The sequence below is a fragment of the Meleagris gallopavo genome, chromosome 2 (genome assembly GCF_905368555.1).
Source record: "Meleagris gallopavo chromosome 2, MGAL_WU_HG_1.1, whole genome shotgun sequence".
Lineage (NCBI taxonomy): Eukaryota > Metazoa > Chordata > Aves > Galliformes > Phasianidae > Meleagris > Meleagris gallopavo.
The window spans coordinates 44,808,486-44,828,333 of record NC_139405.1 but is presented as its reverse complement, the minus strand read 5'-3'; the positions used below and the strand labels follow the sequence as shown (position 1 = coordinate 44,828,333).

General features: G+C 41.7%; 1 protein-coding gene across 1 annotated transcript in view; it reads left to right on the top strand.

Annotated features, from left to right (window-relative positions):
• The first annotated feature begins 2,639 nt into the window (after positions 1-2,639).
• IGF2R (insulin like growth factor 2 receptor) overlaps positions 2,640-19,848 on the top strand; it is a 54,035-nt gene continuing 36,826 nt past the window's right edge. The window contains exons 1-6 of the mRNA XM_019613523.3: positions 2,640-2,872; positions 10,438-10,571; positions 15,425-15,549; positions 17,089-17,187; positions 17,578-17,707; positions 18,828-18,948. Coding sequence (XP_019469068.2) covers positions 2,754-2,872; positions 10,438-10,571; positions 15,425-15,549; positions 17,089-17,187; positions 17,578-17,707; positions 18,828-18,948 — 728 coding nt within the window. The 5' untranslated portion in view covers positions 2,640-2,753. The remainder of the gene's footprint in view (positions 2,873-10,437; positions 10,572-15,424; positions 15,550-17,088; positions 17,188-17,577; positions 17,708-18,827; positions 18,949-19,848) is intronic.

Genomic DNA, 19,848 nt, shown 5'->3' with positions numbered 1-19,848 from the left:
GCATATCCTTGGGATACAGTGCAGTGTAACTACCAGCTATCACACTGAGCATCTTCGAAGGAAAAGGTAAGATTATGAAATTACATTCCAGAATATTTTAATATTGTCTCACAGTATTGGATTAACTGAGAAGCTGATATCAATTAACATGGGTGGTAAATATAAATATTTAAATTGTTATTTATAAAAGATACTCTGAATGAAGCATTCCTGCCTTTCTGTATTTGCAGAACATACTTTGAGACATATAAATGACTGAGATAGATTCTGCAAATGCTTATGTATGCGTTTATCTTTAAGCATGGGAGAAATCCCATCGGCCCGGAGAGAACCACTGGACTCCCCAGATTATAAACATTGAAGTTTGCAAGCTTAGAGTCTGCACGCAAGATTTCTAACCTCTGGACAGTCTTTTACTTTTAGAAGTTTTTTTAAAGATATTTTTATTCACATCTTATATTTCAGTATTTATGCAGCTCCATAGCTATCCTTGTTGTATTGCAACTTTTACTCATTGCCAGGTTGATGAATGCATATGCATTAATACTTCAAATCAGAGTAAATTTCTATTCTGCTTTTTTTTTTTTTTCCTTTCTAGTTAGGATGAGGAATGCATATGTACTGTTATTATTTTTTGGGTTTTTTTCCCCCCTAAGTGGGATCTTTTTCTGCCTTTTCAATGTCTTTCTTCCCTGCTCAGTACCTTTTCACACATTTTTCTGGGTATGGCACTGCTCTGGTTGCAGAGCCTTGTGCAAACATAAGGGCCTGTGCATACAAAGCACAGAAGAATGAAGAATGTAAGTTGCTTGTAAGCTTCTTCATTTTATCACTAAACAACTTCAGATTAGCTCTTATTGGATAACTGAAACGAACCGTTTATTCATTGCTAGGCCCTGACACTGCAGATCTTTATACACATTCTTAATATTATCGAGGTGAGTAGTCATTGTCTTCAGCAGAGTCACACTTGCATTAAAATATACATAAAGATCACCTCAGCAATAAAGTTCTATTTGCAGAAACTTAGGTAGCTAATCTGATCAGAAGACCCAGTATGTCTGCTTGCACTGCTCTCTGCAGTGAGCTTCCTGATTAATACATCTTTAACCTAACTTAGGAAACTGACAGAATTTACATTTAAGTGCAATGTGTTTGCTCTGCCAAGTGAGTGATGTTGGTACAGACAACAGAGAAGCAAAGTTTAAGGAAAATATCCCCGGAAATAATAGACTTGGTATTCTTTTTGTCTAATATGTTTTCTAGTTTTTTTTTTTTTTTTTTGCCTCCGAGTATGTCATCAAGGTTGTCTTTAAACTATACAGACTATTCTTAGACAGTTGGGATCCTTGATTAATCAGACTTGGAACTTTAAGGAATTCACTGAAGATTAAAACAAAACATCAGAAGTTGGTTACAATCCTTCCCAATCCCAAAACAGCTAAGAGTAACAGCATTTAGCCAATCCTTTTCATTACAATTTTCATAGATTCTGAGCAAAGAGACTGATTACAGCTTCATGTCACAGTTCTCTTTCCGGCATAAAGCTGGAAAGTCTTCCTCTTGCCATCAGTTAAGGACATTACTGTTAGATTAGGCTGTATTCATTGTAAACTCTAAACGTTGCTCCTGCTGATGAACAGGCACACCAACATGGTCCTTCCCCTCTAGCTCATTCGCCCTTGTATTGGGAGGTACTATTGTCGAACACACACAAACCTGTGCGGGTGTTGGTACCGATCTGCAGCAAGCTGACTCAGGCTGTGACAGATCTGTGAGTAAATGAAGGGCAACTCAAAAGACATGTCCGTTTTCAGCCAGACAAGCACCTCAAGCCAGCTGGTTCTCTGTAACAACACTAAGTGCTGCTGGAAAGGATGGAAGTGGAATGGGTAACTTAAGAGTAAAGACGAGAAAAACAACAGAGCAGCCTGGAATGGAAGTGAACTGCTGCAGAAGCAGAGCTCTACTGCTGCCTTATTCCTGTGGATGCCAGGGGATGGGACAAGTAGAAGCCATTTCAGTTACAGGCCTTTTGCGTTTCTTTGTATCAATGACACCTGGGCACTATCAGCAAACAGAACTTATTTACACCTCTAAGACAGCTGTCTCTCTTTCAAAAGTGTATTTTTTTTTTTTTTTTCATTCTCCCCACTCTCAGAGCTGCTTCTTCTCAACCTTATGTAAGCCTCCTCTCTGCGGGGCTGCGGCGGGGCTCGTTGCCACACAGCGCTCCTGGTGTAGCAATACACATGTCACCACAAGGCTGCCACCTCCCGCTCCGTCCTCATCCTTGGAAACATATAATTCCGTGCTTTCTCTCCAGCCCTCACAGCGCGTTCTGAGAACAACGCTTAAAATCCCCTCTAACTTTCTCAGACGGCGTCTGTCCCACTCAGCCACGCGCTGCTCCCAGCACGCTTCGCAGTCAGGACTGCCTGATGTCCCACCCCGCCCCCAGCTCACACCGGAGGACAGACCGCACCTCACGCAGCGAGGCCGCCCTCCCCTACGACCGTTAAGCACGTGCCCGGAGGCGCGGTGCGGGGAGCGGGGTGGAGGAGAAGCGAAACACCCTCACCCACCGCCTGGGGGAGGGTGAGTCACGTGATCGCAGTGCCTGCACATGACGGCGGTCACATGACCGGGCAGTGGGCGGGCTGTGATCACATGACGTGCCGCTGGCGGCCGGCGCTCTTTGACGTCCCGGGGCAGCCGCTTCGGCCCGGCCCGGCTCGGCTTGCGCCGCCGCGATGGCCCGCGCCGCCTTCGCCTTCGCCCCGCTGCTTCTCGTTCTTCTCTGCCTGCAGCTGGGGAACGGCGGTGCGGCCCTCGCGACCCTAGACGAGCCCTTCTTCCAGGATCTGTGCAGGTGGGCGGCAGGGGCGCGGGGTTGGGAGGGGCTCGAATCCGCAGTGCCGAGCATTTGTCCGCAGGCGTAGCGCCGCGTTCGGCACGGCGAGTGCCGGGATGGGCGGCTCCGTGAGCGCCCCTCGCAAGGAGCTACGGCCGGGGGCTGTGGCCGGGGCCGGGCTGCGGTGTGTGACTCTCCCTTGGGAAACGTGCCCGTGTCCGCTGCGCCGTGCGTCGCCTCCCAGCCGGGTTCTTGCCGGGGGTACCGCCGCATACCAGTAATTGAGTTAGTTGCGAAAGCCTTGAATAACGAGAGCCGCTGCATGGGAATGACTGTTGGTCGTGTTTTGGCCTGTTCCGGTAATGCGTTCAGCTGGGAATCTGGTTTGGGAAATATGTCTTGCTGGTCTTCATTTCTTCAGTAATGAGCTAGACTACGCTGTGATGCTTACAGGAGTATTTTATCTTCATCAGTGTTACCAGGCAAGCAGCAGCGTAGCCCCTGAGCACATCAGGCAGGTGGTCTGGGTCACGTGAGCGAATGGCAGAATCTGTGGGCACAGCGATTAAAAAAAAAAAAAGTGATGAAAGGGAGGAGGGCAGAAGATAGCTTTTCTTATGAGGTTAACCTATGAGCATAAAACGCTTCTGTGGGGTAACTGCCCTAATTGTGAAATTGGGACAGAAGTGAGAAGCTATTGTGTCTCTCGAATTCTTAATTCCTCTGGCTTTAAAGTGTGTTTTCTTTTCTTTTTTTTTTTTCCTTCTTTAATTGCCCTAAATGATTTGATTGTAAAACAGCTCCTATATTGAGAGTAGTATTAAGTCGTGCCAGCATCTACCTTGGTTTTGTTGCATGTCTGTTTGTGACTAGAGAAACTTTTAGGAATGGCATTGAGGGACACACTTGCCTCTAAAAACCTGTGCTGGCTGTCCTGCCTGGCTTTTTTCTTTCTTTTCTTTCTTTTTTTTTTTTCTTTCCTAAAGAAAAGCTTCAAAAGAATTCTGTCTAGTAATGTGTAAAGGGTAAAGGAAAAGCCAAACCTTTCAAACTGCAAGCTCTTGAAGATGCTGCGGAGATCTGTTCTGCAGGAAAACTGCTACACTATGGGGGGATGATGTGGTTAAGTGGCTTGAGCACTTATGCTGCTCTCTGAGGTCTCATCTGTAAGTTGTAAGACCTGATGTGGATATGCAGGACAGCTCTTGGACCAGTCTAATCTGTCCCTGTGCTGTCTTAGTAAGATTTTGACTAGTTTTACAAGAACTGTCGTCTTGTGTCTTGGGTTCTGTGTGGCCTTTGGTTAGGCTGGTGAAGCTGTAGCAGGCTCTCTAGTGGCTGAATGTCAAAAGCTGCATGAGGAAGGAAAATCTTGGAGTTGAGAATAGAGGTCATTAAGCTTTTAAGTAGTAGCAGAGAGGCACCTAATCTGGGTTCTAGTAGTGGGAAAGAAAGATTACAAATCTTCTGTCTGTTGGAACTGTAGTGTGAGACTGCCTAAGCCTTCGGTAGCTTATATTGCTTGTTTCTTGTAGCCTTATCGTGGGTATGTGTGAACAATGTAGAGAAGTGGAAATAGGAAAAAGCTTTCCTTTGCTGAAACTTTGTTGAATGTCACAGCTTGTGCTCTCCTAAAGCTGACTGTGCTGCTGTGTGACTTATAAATAGAGCCAGGGTTTATCTGTTGTTGAGGTGCATTGGGGGTTGCTGCAATGTCAAAATCTGGGAAAGGCTACAAAGAGTTTGGTTGGATATAGGAAGTTACTAGTCAGCTGTTCTTTAAATCAGTGTACTTCAATATCAACAAGATGAAGCTTGACAGTTCTCTTTAAAAGAAAAAAAGCAAATACAGGGTATGTTTTGAATGTGGTGGTATGGTAGGAAAAGTAAGCAAGCTCCTCTGCTGTGCTGAGTGTATTCTAGTGTAGATTATTTGGTGACAGATAATGTTTGTCTCCTGTGCAAGGATTAGAGTCAGTGTGTAGATTTTATAATTTAGATTCCTGAGTGAAAGGAATACTCAGAATAGCTGTAAGTCACAGGTCTGTTATTAGGCAGAACTGCTAACTTTTGAGTTGAAAGCCTAATGTTGAATTTTGAAATAATGCACTTGGCCATTGACGTGAACAGAACTGTATGTATGCTCCTTTCAGTATTTGTCATGAAACCACATATGTGCTCTTGTGCACCACCAGAAGCCTTGGGTTTAGTGTTTGGTGTAGCCTCAGTGCAGAGCATGTGCTGGCAGAGATGACCTGTAACTGAACTTGCTTGGCTCCCTTAAGTGCTTTGACACGTTTAAGTGGGAGATGTCATAAGTAACTCATTACCAGACCTAATTGTGTATGTACATGATTGCTTCATATGCCTGGGAAGCTGCTACTATAGTGGCTTAAATATGATTTCTCAGCACATGTGCTTCAATGCCTCTTGTATATTTGAGGTACAAATTGCTATCTCTTTTTTTATGCATTCTATAACACAACGTAGTGGATGAGAATTAGACTGCATCACAAAAGATGAAATGTCAAAGTGTGTGCAAGGATTGAGAAAGCTGAATAGCTTATGGTGTAGCTGTAAGACTGCTATGCATGATGCATAAAACCTTGCCTGGAGACATGTGCTGTGCGTGGTGGCTGGAAAAAGTGATGAGTAAACTTGAGCAGAGCTAAGCATGAGTAGTGATAGATCGGTGTTTTTTCATCTCTTGAGGCATAGTGATAGCTTTGTACATTGTGCCATTTGAGCTCTCTCTTTCTCTAAAGAGAAATGTCTTTGGTAGAGGAACAAGTTTGTGCCATGCATGTTTATGCTAAAACGTTAGCCACACCTAATAGTGATTTCCATGGGAAGTAGTGGATCTAAGTTGCTGGCATAAGATTAGGGTGGGTCATTCTGGAAGCTGTTCCCAAGCTTGTCTGCTTGTGCTTGTTGAACCTGTTTGCAGTAGGATCACAGAGGTGTCGGTCCCTGCAGTGTATTCTAGCAGAGAAGTTGCTGGATGTCTAATGAGGTATAGTTCAGTGATTTTTTTCTTTTTAGGTTACCTTGTCTCTGAGTTGAGAGGTCTGCGTTATACCATTTCAAGAAAACCAGCTGGTATGGTATGCCTGGAGAGCAATGTCTACTTTCTTGAAACTGCTTTATAGCAGTTGGGGAGGGGATACTCCTCTTCCAGTAGGAACTAAAGAAGTAGGAAGTGCAGCGTGGTTGTGAGAAAGGCAGCCCTGGTCTGTTGAGTGCTTTGTTTCCTTTGAGGTGGTTTACCAGTACTCAGACCTGAAAGCAGGTTGTGGCTCTAACTTGGTGCATGTGCTTTGGCAGCTGCTCATCTTGTTGAAATCTGACAGCTTGCAGTGCCAGAGCTACTCGTTCACAAGGTAAACCAGACTCTCTGAAGCTCATATGTTTTCCCTTTTTCACGCTACTTTTGCTTCTTTCTTTTGTCAAACAGTAAAGGCATATAAACAGAATGCATAAAGGCCTTACAATTTGCTGGAAAGGATTTTTATTTTCACTGCTTCATTACTGCTTTGGCATCTTGAATCACAGAAGATCACAAGTTGGAAGAGACCCACCAGGATCATCAAGTCCAACCCCTGGCTCCACGAAGGACCAAAGACTGACCTGCAGGCAGGCCTAGTCTGAGTGCTTGCTGCTGCTGTTTACACAGCTGCTTTCAGCCAGGCCTTGGCCCTGCCTCAGTGGGAGCTGCCTGCTGCAGCTGCCTTGTGCCAAGCCGTGGAGCTAGCCTGGCCTCCTCTGCTGCGCAATGCCTGTTGTTGTCACTATGTTAACTCTGAGGCAGAGCAGTTCTTGGATCTGGCTTGTGTTGTAAGTGGAGGCCAGAAATAACTAATGGAGACTGGGAGGGAAAACAAGAAGAGAACTTGTCCCAAAAGGTGAAAGTAGAGATGTATTTTGGGCCTCTAATGAGACAGTTTGTGGCAGATGTTATCTGTAAACAAGGCATCATGTTATGATTTCAGCAGAGATGGTTATTTTGCAATTTTCTTCAGGGCATATACTTATGAACTGCACCAGAAATGGCCATTTCAGTGGTGTGAGCAGGTGGCTTTCTTGCACTCACAGGACAGAGGGCACCTCAATATCACATCAGCTGTGCGGTGGCTCCCATTAGGACTGCTGGGGTTAGGTCTGTACTGCATGTCTGCCTGAACTTTGTCCACCTGTGCAGTCTGGTCATTGGTACAGTGGTACTGAGGGATTTTCCAACTCTTCCTTTCTCCTAAGTACAAACTAAGTTCACGTTTGTCTGCAGCTGACGCTTTGGAAGTGACATACTACTTCTCAGATTGTGCTTGCTCCTTCAGTTCTGACTGTGGCCCACAGCAGGCAGTGAGTTAATTGCTTGTGTCCTCACCCTGTAACCATTTCTGTCTTGTTAGAGCTGTTGCTATAGTAGCTCAGTTGGGGTGAATCTGGGGTGTCATAAGCGTAAGTTACTCTGCTAGCTGGATAACTGGCCAGAGCAGGTTGGGGAGGGGAGGATGATACCATGACGTAGTTGCAGGCAGGAGGCACTTTCTGAGCAGCTGGAGGAGAGCCCTTCGTGTGGATGGGCTGCAGTCGGGATGGCGGTGAGGCTGTGAACAGATTGTTTCCATTACTGGATGCGGCAGAGATCAGTTTGTATTCGTTGGAAATAGAGCACATGCTGCAGGGCTGTATGTGAACCTATCCCCAGACACTGATTTAATGTCAGAACTTTACTTGTGTAGGAAATTGTTCAGACTTTCATTGTGAATGCGTATTTTGCATCTGAGTTTAGAACAGCTGCTTAGATGGTATCCAACCTGCTGTTATGTAGGTTCAGTCAATAAGCCCTGCCCCTTCTGCTCTCTTTTAAAGAAAAGGCTCTTGAGCTTCTCTGAAAGTGATGGTACTCAGAAACTACTGTAGGTGTTCGCTTATGTGTACCATTGGAGGTGTGGTTTGGAACATGATGAAGCAAGAAATCCCACATTTACTTCCCTGGATTGTTTAGAAAAAATCCTCAGACTTCTTGTGTAGATGTCTGAAGGAACAGAGAGGCTCACTTTAGGGGCTATTTTGTTTCTGTTTTGTGAGCATTCTCATCTTGTTTCTCTTCTGTTTCTGGCATGCCGATAAACTGGCTTAAAAGGTATTGATTTCTTCTCTTTCATAACATGGAGCTGGAAGAGCAAGAAACTAATCTCTAATAGATTATAATTCAGTTGTATGAAGGAATCAGATTCTAGTTCAATTTGAAAATAAATTTTAGTTTCCCAATCACCTAAAAGTGCTGAATAGCTACATTTACTCAATCAGCAATTTATTATCACCTTAGCATTATATATTACTACTTCTATTGTCTTTCAAAATCGGTCAAAAAAGAGCACTGGAGCCTTTGGATTTTTTTTTTTTCAGCAGAATATTAACTTTCCAGGGTTGTATTTGAGGAAATTGTATTGTGATTGAAATATACATTTTCCTGGAGGGAAAGAATATGTTTTAGTCTTGATCTCAGTCTTCAAAGTCCTTGAAGCCAGAGCCAAGTTCTTCCAATTTTGGGGGGGAGAGTGGGAATGGGGGTGGAAATCATATGTTGTTGTACAATAATTCCTTCCTGTTTTTTTTTTTCCTGTACTATAGCTTAATTCCTGCATAGGCATTGTTTTTGACCTCTTCAGAAACGCAAGAAAGTGGCTCAGAGAACTAATCAGTATGATTGTAAAATGTCAATTCTTCTACTTGTGAGGGTAGAATAGTGGCGAGTATTTGTCTAGGATAGAGTCACTGTCCTCGAGTCTAATCATGCTGATAAAAAGTAGTTTTTATTAGTGTTTCAGGTATGACTTAGAACTTGATATGTTGATTCTTATTACAGAATTATAAGGCTCAAACAACAAGAATTCCTTCTGTGAATTGAAACCATTTCTACTTGTTCTCTACTTATTCCAGCCATTAGCAGATCAAAATTAAGGCTGCTGTAGTACAAGGAAGCCAAGAACCATATAGTCAGTGATTAAATGGAAAATAGTGTGGTATTTTACTGCTGACTCTCTGATTAGAGATGCAGTACAATGGATTTCAGAGGAGATCTTAAGGGATTCAGAAATCTAGAGCAAAGTAGCTGAGCTGCTCCTGTCTTAGCCAGGAATTAGGCTTCCAAAGTGAAACAAGAGTGGGTTTTCTTCCTGGGGGGATCTAGGATATGGCAGCACTGAGGGATATAGCACCTTTGAGCTAGAGATCAAGGTAGATTAACTGTTAAGGGTGAAGCTTCTGATCGACTTCTAGTCTGTTGATGACTGAGAGAGGAAAGCTGCTTTCTTGTTAGACTTGTTACTAACCTGTAGTGCAGGTCAGATTCATTAAACCCTAGGTGAGCTGTAAGTATCTGGAGTACCTAATAAATTGCTGTGTTGCCTTCTGTTTCCTGATGTGATGAATCTGCATTAAATCCTAATGAAGTTGCCATTTCAGATAGAAAAGCTAGGGAATCTTTTACACTGCAAAAATCAGTATAATCCCCAGGATGCATGCTCTTGCCAGAACAAGAGGAGATGTAGCTGAGCCAAGCTGATGATAGTGATTATTTACTGAGCTGAGCCTTCCTGATGGAGCTTGGATGGTGCACTATGCCAATAAACCAGCCTGTCTGAGGAGCTCCTGACTCCAGACCAGTCGATCTGGGCATAGTCCTAACTTGGGTGGTGCCATGTTGTATAACTGATCATGTCAGCATTGTGATCTCAGTGACTGTGAGGAGGGAAATGTGTCTTTAGTCCTTAAATGTGTCCTTGGAGCTACTACACTACATTTTATTTTTTATGTTCTGTTACTGTGATTTATTCCCCATTGTGTTTAACCAGAGTCTTATGTTCCTCTATCAGATTTTGGTCAGCTGATTTTTTTTTTTTTTTTTTTTCCTTGATGTGGTTGTACCTTACTAGTATGATCTCTTTCATTGAATCTCATAGATAGCTCTGCTTGCTTTGCAGCTTCTGACGTTACCCTAAGGAACTGTCCTTTGAATATTGAGTTGCATGAAAAACGCATAAGGGTGCAGCGAAGTCCTAAGATTCTTACAGTATTTGAACAGAAAGATGCAAATAATACTTCTAAGTCTAATTTTTCTCTTGAAGGTGAATGGATCTGCAGCTGATGGGGATGGGATGTGGACTGCTGCTCTAGTCCTCTGAGACTTAAACTTCCATTGTTGTTGGGTATTGCTGAAGGGCAATTGCATGCTGTCTGCCCAAGATGTTTGACAAGTTTATCAGGCTTTCAAGGAAAAGGACTCGCCACCTGTAATCTGCTTATTCAGAGCAGCCTTTACAGGGATTGGAGGGGAAAAAGTGATTGGTTGGGTGCTGCAAGAAAGATGAAATATATGCTTCTCAAGTGGCTAAATTGGTTTAGCTCTTGGCCCTGGTTCAGTAACAACTGTTTCTGATACTTAATGATCTAGAACATAAATAGGGAACTTGATGTAATGGTACACTGAACTTTACAACTTGGTTATTACAGGGACTGGTGTCTAGAGGATGGCAACATAAATGTGGATATTAACTGACAGGCTTTTTTCTTTTCAGCTACACATGGGAAGCAATTGATACAGACAAACGTGTGCTTTATAAAATAAACCTCTGTTTTGGTGTTGAAGAGTGTGGAAGATCAAGTGCAGTCTGTGCCTATGATGTTGATAAGAGAACGTATATGTCAGTAGGTAAGTAAAGAAATGTCCTTTCTTGTAGGTATTTCAGAGTCACATTAGTACAAGGCCCCATATCTGTATTTTTCCGAACTTCTTAATATATTAGTAAAGATTTTTCTTTTCTAAACAGTTCAGAACTTCATTCTATTGTGGGTTTAATGTGTAATTCATTATATTATTTCACATAATTCAGTGAAACTTATTTACTGGTTTCACTACTGGAGACCTAGTGCTGCATAGTTCCACGCTATCTCAAGCAGAAATAAACATGTCTACTTGTGGTAGGATAAACAGTTTGCATACCCTTGTTTGAAGCTTGATACTAAACACTGGAAAAACTTAATTACAGACTAGCTTGATGTTACGTTAGCTCTTTGACAGAGTTAGGTAACTATGTCATATGCAGTCTAGAGTACTGCTAACTTTCTGGGATGTCTTTAGGTTATTAGACGCAGGGGAAGTGAATGATGTACAGCCTTCCATTTTTCAGTTTGTCAAGTCTGATGGCTGCTGTAGTAATCCTGAGATGTCCTTGATATCCTAAGTGTGTGATGGACTACTGGGTGCTGAGTTAAGTGTTAAACTGGCGTATTCCAGGGCGCATGCCTGCACGTGGTATCCTCAATTAGAAACAGCTCATAGTTTGAACAGTACTTGTGTACTTATTTTCATAGGTATTTTTCACTGTAGAGGTTACTTCTTCAGCTACTGAAACCAACAAAGAGGCTTTCTGATAGCTACTTCTAACAGTAATGTGGTAGCTTTCTGTAGAGTATTATCTTTTCAGACCACCTCTTTGATCCTGCAGATCTGATATGTGAATTTGATTGTGTTGACCAATCTTGCCTTCCATTGGCAGATAGCTCTTAAGAGAAGCTCTGAGTCATCACTAAAAGTGTATAAGCTTGGATTGCTGGAAGATAGTGAGAAAAAGGATTCTCAAGTGCATGCAGACAGCATCTAGTAAGCCACTCCTCTCCCTTAGCTGCAGTGATACAATCAGTGCTTTTCAAACTAGTTGCAACTTCAAATCACTGTGTGATGAGTAAAAAGCATGTCTCAACTCATGGCTTTATTATCTTTTTGTAATGCATTATTTCTAAGCCTCAGAGTTTTCTGGAATGACTGGTTAGATACAAAACTGCCATCTGAACTTAGATGTGTGACAGAGTCTACCACTCTGAGCAGCATGATGTTTTACTAGACCACTTGACACTGCTAATGTTTTTTCATTCACAAAATATGTAAGAACTTTGTTTCCTGCTGAAGTGGATCTCGCTTCTGAGCATTCAGTTGCAGGTGGATCACAAAGTGAAAGAGCATGCAAGCCACAGTTTTAGCGTGTTCTTTTTAATGGGACTGAAATGTGTCTGCCTGGGTGCAGTTTGAAGATGATTGTTCTCTCCAGGGAAGTGTTGTGAGATCTAGAGGCCTGTGTAGGTGTGACTCACATTTCCTTTTTGAAAGGAGGAGTGCAGATCTGTGTCGTAACTGTGAATGGTAGCAAATATTCCACTCTATGCAAAGCAGAGTGTCTTATCACCTGACTGCTGCTGGATGGAAAAGAACTGAGCAACAATCACAGTAACTTGGTCCTGAAGAGACCAAACAGAAATGAGACTCAACGGTTAAGCCACAAATACTGCTCGAGGGTTTTTTTTAACCACTCTGCAATAAACTAGGGAATCAAGGCAGTACAGTTAACATTGAAATTGCGTTTTATTTTTTCTCTGTCCAGATTGCCAGTTCTGTTCTTGTTCATGATTTGAAACTTGTTACTGGCATCTGCCACTCATCAACATACTGCCCTTGGTTGTATTGAAACTTCAGCACCATCACACTGAGTTGAGGTCATGCTGGCAGATTATCAAGCTTCTTGCTTGTCAATAAGTCTCTCTTAATGAGAGAAGGGGAATCTAGCTCTAGACAGATATGGATTCCCAGTGTAGGTTCTTGGCTAAGACAGCTAAGCCACATACCTGTCTTAAAGAATTCTAGCTGGTATGAACTTACTTCTGTGTTTAAGACTAAGTCCAGCTGGAGGGCTTTGATTTGGGGGAATGAGGAGCAAAGTGCCAGTTAACAAAGTTTATTAAGTAGTAAACTTAATTCCAATATGAGCTCAATTGGATTTCTTTTCCTTTCTTGCAGAAAGATGTGTTCACTGCAAAGAATAGATGTACTTTTAAATATTAGTTATGTGAGAGGTAATAGCTGTAGGTACTGATACCTAGAACTTTGGTAGGGATTAAAGCTGTGTGGTCCATGATTATAATGATACTACCTAAGGGAAGTCTTGTGGTCAGTGTTGTCTCAGTGGGACAGTGGGTCAGTTTTGGTACTGAGATTCCAAAGGCTTGTCCTAGAACAGGACCTTCAGCTTTATTGACAGACAAGACATATATGACTTGATTTCTGTTTAGTTTGACTACTACTACAGTTAAAGACAGAAGCATTACATATTAACCTGAGTGGTGAAAATTGCACTCTTCCAGCTGCAATAGAACTGGATATGGAATGATAACTGCCATCTAAATGTCTCTTTCTTACGGACAGCTGTTTGGATGCCTTCCATGATAGCCTTTCTCCTTCCAAGCAGCTGAAAAGACTAAGGAATAAATAAGTAAAAGTTGTTGTGGGCAGTGCCTTTACTGATCTAGTACAACTTTGTAAAGTATCTGATACTATATTTTTTGGTAAGCTGTAGTAGCTGACTTCTGTGATGCGTAATGGAAGGACTGCATCTCTAAAATCAAGATGAAATGTGATTGATTGAAGGTAAAGATTCTCCAGAACTGGTGTTCTGGAATGACATTCATGGGAAGCTGACAGTGCAAGGAGGTAGTTTGGTGGTTTGAGACTGTTCCCCCAGCCCTGCTCATGGGATGTGTAATGTGCAGCTGAAGAGAGCAAAAACCTTAGCAAGTTCCTAAACTAGATTTAAGCATTCACAGAGGAGGAAAGTAATCTTATTGGCCTGACTTAAGCAAGACATACTGGTTTTGCTTGTTTTTTGTTTATATTTTCCTGCCTTGAGTATAACTTTAAATGTGGAAACTGGAGTCAGCTAACAAACCTTTAGAGCAGTGTAACATGTTCTCAGAATTGGGAGAAAATTAATGTGTACAGGAGCCTAAGTTGAGTCCTCAAGAGTGCTTTTTGACTAGAAAGTTATGTTGCCTTCTTTCCCTAGTGAAGAAAAAACATGAATCGGCACCAGTACTGGAAGCCTTAAAACTTGAAGACAACGTTTTGGTGATGAATGCCAAGACATAGGAAAGGCAGGAACTGCTGATAGCATCTAGGTGCTGAAGAACTGGTTCTGAACTGCAGCTGTGCTAACATATGTAACTGCAGCAGGTTCTCAATCTGACACAAATGCTGTGCACCGTGGATATGTGCAGGTTTACTCTGCTACCTTTCTTCTGGGTTGACAAGTTTCCATTCTTACGTTCCCTTGAGAAGGCAGATGGTATGGAATTAGATATCTGTCTTGTTGCCATGATTATATAATGGATACTGTGAGTGGCTGCTTAGGTGTTAGCATCTTAGTGTGGCTTTGTGTAACACAGCATCAACAGACACAGCCTGCACTACTGATGAACTGTTGTATTGGTTGGCTGTCCAGTTCTCATTCTGATTGCTACCATTTCAGCTTGATGACTATAGTAGATTTCTCCCTGCAATGTTTCAAAGTAATTGATAGCTATCAGAAACTATCACAAATACATCTTTTTCCAGTCTGCAGGAGTGATTTGGATGATAGTGCTGAGGAACCTGATGGAAAGAAGCAAAAGAACACTGTTGCTATCAGCACTATCACTGATGCTATCAGCAGTTCCTGCCTTTCCTATGTCTTGGCATTCATCACCAAAACGTGATCCCACATTGTTAGGGGAAGCACTTGCAGCTGGTAACAGTGGCTGGAATGGTGTTCCTGTGAAACGTTGCCTTGATTGTTTTTGCCCCTTCCTGCTCTAAATGGGGAGATAATAGGCTGAGCAAAGTTATGTGAAACGGCAAGTGACCTAGACACAAAGCTGCTGTCTGCAGTGATGGCAGACTTGTCGTTCTATAGCACAGACATAAAAACAGAAAGGAGAAAGCTAGGTGATACTGACGTTTTATAGTGCTCTCTATTTCAACCCAAATGTGCTGTAGCAGCAAAATCTACCTGCAAAAATAGGCAGTTAGCATGCTACATCTAAAAGGAGTTGGTATTTAATGCTGACCAAAGTAGGTTTGAGTAGAAACGTTTCAGTGGATTGAGCTGGTTGTCGACATGGCTTGAAATGTGCTTCACTTTTTCCATTCCTGTGAGGTGCTGGGTAAAGAGGGACATGCAGTGATGTATCACTAACCCCAGCATGTGGGCTGCACTGAAGGAGATGAGAGCTGCAGGAGGGCGTGCATGCATATAGCGGGACTGTGCTGGGTTCAGCAGTATACGTAATTCCATACAGTCTGTGTGTCCAGGCACCACTGAATTGTTCATTAAGTGGATTCTCTCTGATATTGTGCTGACACTAGCCATATAAAAGGCGCAACGGCTGAAAAGCTGATAGAAGCTGATGGGAGAAAGGAGTGAATTGTGATACTTGAAACTAGTTCATAAGTTTTTCATTACAAACCTTTGAGGAAGTAGAAATGATTAGAAAGATCAAATACTGTCTTAACTGGGACCTATATTTTAAAGATCACAAGAATTGCAAGGAAAGTCTTCAGTTGTATTCTGTTTAAGACTGTTTTCAAGTAGACTGATATGTCTCGTGCTGCTCTGTGCTTGACCCTGGACTTGACTCTCTGTGAGCTTCTGTGAAGGTGTAGTACTGTGATAAATTCTTGACTTTTTTTTCGTACCCCAGGTAGCTTAACTTTGCGAGAAATTTCTAAAACTCTTTTGGTATTCAACACTACAAATAAATGTTCCCAGCAAGGCACTCAGCACCAAATTCAAAGCAACATCAACTTCCTGTGTGGGAAAACTCTGGTAAGTCTAAATCACTTATTCTTATCTTCCGTGGAAGTAGCATGTCCTTTTAACTTGCTTTGCATGGAGACTTGCTGTTCTAGTGGGTGTAGTAATTATTGAGCTTCATAGTTTAAGGAATAACCAGTTACAGTTTAGTACCAAATTAAGGATGTGATCCAAAGCAGCTTCCAAAATACAGTCAAGCTAGAAAATAATTGCAGATCTGCAGCTTAGCTCTGATCCTGGTCTCTTCTGGGTCTTTAGTATTTTCAGAGGGATTGCACTTAATGCAGTGTTGATGAATGAGTCAACTGTGTGTTGTAACAATAAGAGCTATTTTTTCAATAGTGGCTGTACTGAAGCTGTGAACCTGAATTGTCAGTACTGAAGAACGTGACTGACCTCTGGTGTGGGTCAGAATAGTACGTGTTAGATTTTGTCCGCATATAGCTGAACTTAGTGCTTGTACATCAGCCGGGTTCTGGAGGCACAGTTGTTAATGGATATCCACTGTGAGTGCCAATATTTGGAAAGTGTTTGTATGCAGTTGATCTTGTGCTGTTGGAGTTGCAGCTAAAAAACATTTAACTGATACCACAGCTTGATATTCTATACAGATCATGATCTGTGTGTGTATTTGTGTATCTGATTAATGCTTATTAAGGCTGCTTTTGTAAGGCATGCTGAACACCATTCCCCTCTCTTGGAAACTTAGCCAGTTGAAACAATTTGCTGTGCACCAGAGAGGTTTAAATGCTTCCTGTGCTGTTTTAGCAGATGATTCTTAAAAAAATTCTTGCTCAACTTCAGCTGTAACACCACATCATAACTGCCTGCAAACTTCTAATTAGCATGGTTTTGACACTTCCTCTCCATTTGATGTAGTCATAGGGTCTGGAACAACTTGTCTCCAAGGTTAAATGGAGGGGGGAATAAATAGGTTGAAGTGTTTCTAGTTGGAGTGATGAAAGAACAGTGGGAAAAAATGTGATTGTCTTTTTGTAAGCAGTCGTTCAGTTGAGCCTCCAGCCCTGAACTGTGGTAGAATTCTTGTCTCAAAATAGATGCAGATGTGTTTAATGTGAGCCTATAAGTAGTGGACGTCAGAGGTGTAGCTGAAGAATTTGCTAATTGGCCTTCTCTGTGGGGTGAAAGATAAAGAAATGGCAAACTACACGTTGCCTTGCTGTTCATTTCTTTATAGACGCTTATTTTGGTGTTTTCATTTTTAGTAGTTGTGGCTGGTGCTCCTGCCAATAGCAGTTGGCATAGTGAGTGCTTCTGAAAGATACAGTACAATTACTGCATGTTAGGATTGGCAGATGTTAATTTGAGAGCTTACATATGCAGAGTGAGCAGGATTTTGGCAGTCTGCATTTTGCTGCATTTACCAACAAAACTGCTGAAAACATACAACCCAGTGATCTTGCTATCAACAAGAATGTATGTTTTTGGTTTGTGACATACCATATTCTTAGTTCTTAATGCTGAGAGTGTGTGTGTGAGAAAAATTGAAGTCTGTTTTTCAAGTAATTAACTTTTTTCTCCTTTAAATAGGGTACCCCTGAATTTGTAACAGCAACAGAGTGTGTACACTATTTTGAGTGGAGGACCTTTGTTGCTTGCAAGAAAAACTTGTTTAAACCTGTGAAAGAGGTAATGTATGTACTATCCATACAGAAGTTACTTTTCACACTTCTGGTAATTTTACTTTACCAACCCTCCTACCCAAATAAATGCCAACAACCTCAACAAACTTCTTCATAGGTATATAAAACAGCTGTTGGAGGTTGGTGGAGCTGAGGATTTTAAGCAGCTCTTTGACCTTTGTTACCTCTGTGGCTTATAGTAAAACTCCTGTAAAAGCTGGAGCAGAACAGATTAACTTTGGGTGCTTTGTTTTAGCCAGCGTATCTAGCTTTACATCTGTCTGGAAGTACTTCAAGAAGTAAAAGCCTTTTCCATTTATTGAAGTAGTTCTATAAATACCTGCTCATAACTTCTCTACCTCATTAACATGAGTTACATGTAACTTTTTTCTTTTAGGTGCCTTGTTATGTATTTGATGAAGATTTGAAGAAACATGACTTGAGTCCTCTCATCAAAGTTCCAGGATACTACTTGGTGGATGATTCTGATGATGATTCCCTGTTTATAAACGTCTGCAGAGACATAGGTGTGAACACTTGCTTGTTCTACCTGTCAGTATGTACATTTCTACCAGTATGGTAGTTTCCAGTTGAGGCTGTTGAGTGACCAAATACTAATGTTTTAGGAGCTGTGCTTCTGTTTCAAAACTATTTCTGATGATTTGAAGGCTGCTTTGTGTGAAGCTGCAGCTTGCACTCTTTAACTATTGAGCTGTTTAGAGATACTCCTCTTCTGAAAGGGTGGGGACTGTTAGAGGCATTTACTTAAGCTCTTCCACTTGAGCCAGTCTTGCAGCTGCTTCTGTTTGCTGCCAGATAAGACCCAAATAGTTTACAGCATTTCTTGTGCTCTGAATTTATTGCTTGCTTTGGGCTCCCATTCAAGCTGCTGCTTTGTTTCAAATGAATATCCCATGGTGCAGCTAAAATAGTCTTGAGGTGCTTTGGTAAATAGAAGCATCTAGCTAGCACTTTCATGTCAGTTGGGTGTTACATGCTTTAGAAATTAAAACAGCAAAAGTGTTCCTTTGAATCTTGCTGAAAATACTAGTTTAGTTGTATATTTGCACTGATTTTTTTTTTCTTAATCTGTGCAATTAAATTTATATTTTGAGCCCATATCAAGAAGTTTTATATAATACTTCCAGTTTTAGTAGCAGGTCTGTTTTATTTATAATAAACAAAACCGACGTAACAAAAAAAAAAACAACAAACACAACAGCAAAAATGTCTGCAACTTTGCTCACAGCTTTGAATAAGGTAATTAATAAGAAATAAAGGAGGAGAAAAAATCCTTTCTAGATAGAAGGGGTTACCGATTCCTTGGAATTATTTCATTGTTGTGGAGGGTGTGTGGGGGAAGTAAGTAGTTAAAACACTTCAGGAAGTGTTAAAGCTATATGCATCCAACTGCTGTACTAGCAACTGGAAACTAACTGCAGCAAGGAAGGTGGACTTGCTGTCCTAAACAGGGAAGCATGAGCTCCCCCCCATTGAATATCACAAGCATTTCAGATTTTGTCTGATGTAATATGTTTTAAAAGCATCTTTAGAAAGAGGTAAAACAGTGAGCCTGCAGATAGAATGGCAAAGTACTCTGCAGAGCTGAGCTAGATGCTGAATCTCACTTTCTGTATTTTGTAACAGGAAGATCAAGTGGAGAAACCATAAACTGCCCTGCTGGCAGTGCAGCGTGCTTGATACATGAAGGTCATGCATATGATGTTGGTCGTCCGCAGGATCAGCTGAAACGCCATGACAAAGACAGGTGATTGATTTATCTGATGATATTTCTGTGAACTAGTCAGTCATCTGGATGGGATAAAACATTAACTTCTAGAAGACTCACGTTGCCATTGCATGTTCAGTTTTGAGGCAGTGGCAGAGACTATTACTTCAAATACTGGGAGAATAGTCTTTTTGTAGATCTTCCATTATACTCTCATAATGGAACAGATTTTCTTCCTTCTCAGACTCCTCTTTACAAAATTGCATTGTTCAGAGAAGCCAAACGAAAGTAGTGTTCTGTCTCTCTAAGCAGAGGAATGAATTTTAACTGTCTGCCTATTGTATGAGGCTGAAGGGTAACTGTACTTGAATATTGATGCTGACTCTGTTCTTGTTGCTGTGTTTTATGTTGTAAGTGTAGCTAAAAATAGACTAAAATAAAAAAAATCTCATGTTATTTGCGAGATCTAACATGGTCATATCTGAGCCTAATCAAAACAGACCGAAGTTTATAACAAAGAGACCAAAGTCTCTGGTCTTTCAGTGATGTGGCTCTTCATTTTTTGAGGGAAAAGTCATTGTGTGCCCTGAATCACACTAGGGTGGCCTGGAAAAGGAGTAACATGATTGGGTATATCTGTATCCTGTGATGTAGAGAGGCCAGTTGGAGGTGCAGCTAAGCTGAAGCCAGATAGTTGCTCCTCCTGATGCTGTTTTTTGCCTGTTAGATTGCACAGAACAGCTGCACTTGCTTGGAAAGTTGTATGGATTTCCTTGTTTTCTTGGTCAAGTCAACTTCTCAGTTGTCCTTCTGTCAGTTGCTGTGCATCCTTGTCCTATTCCCACCTTGTCTGATCCATCCCAGTTGTCTTGCTACTGTCAGCAATCTAAGGAGTTTGCCACACTCTAAATTCTGGGAGCTGGATGGAAAGAAATTCTA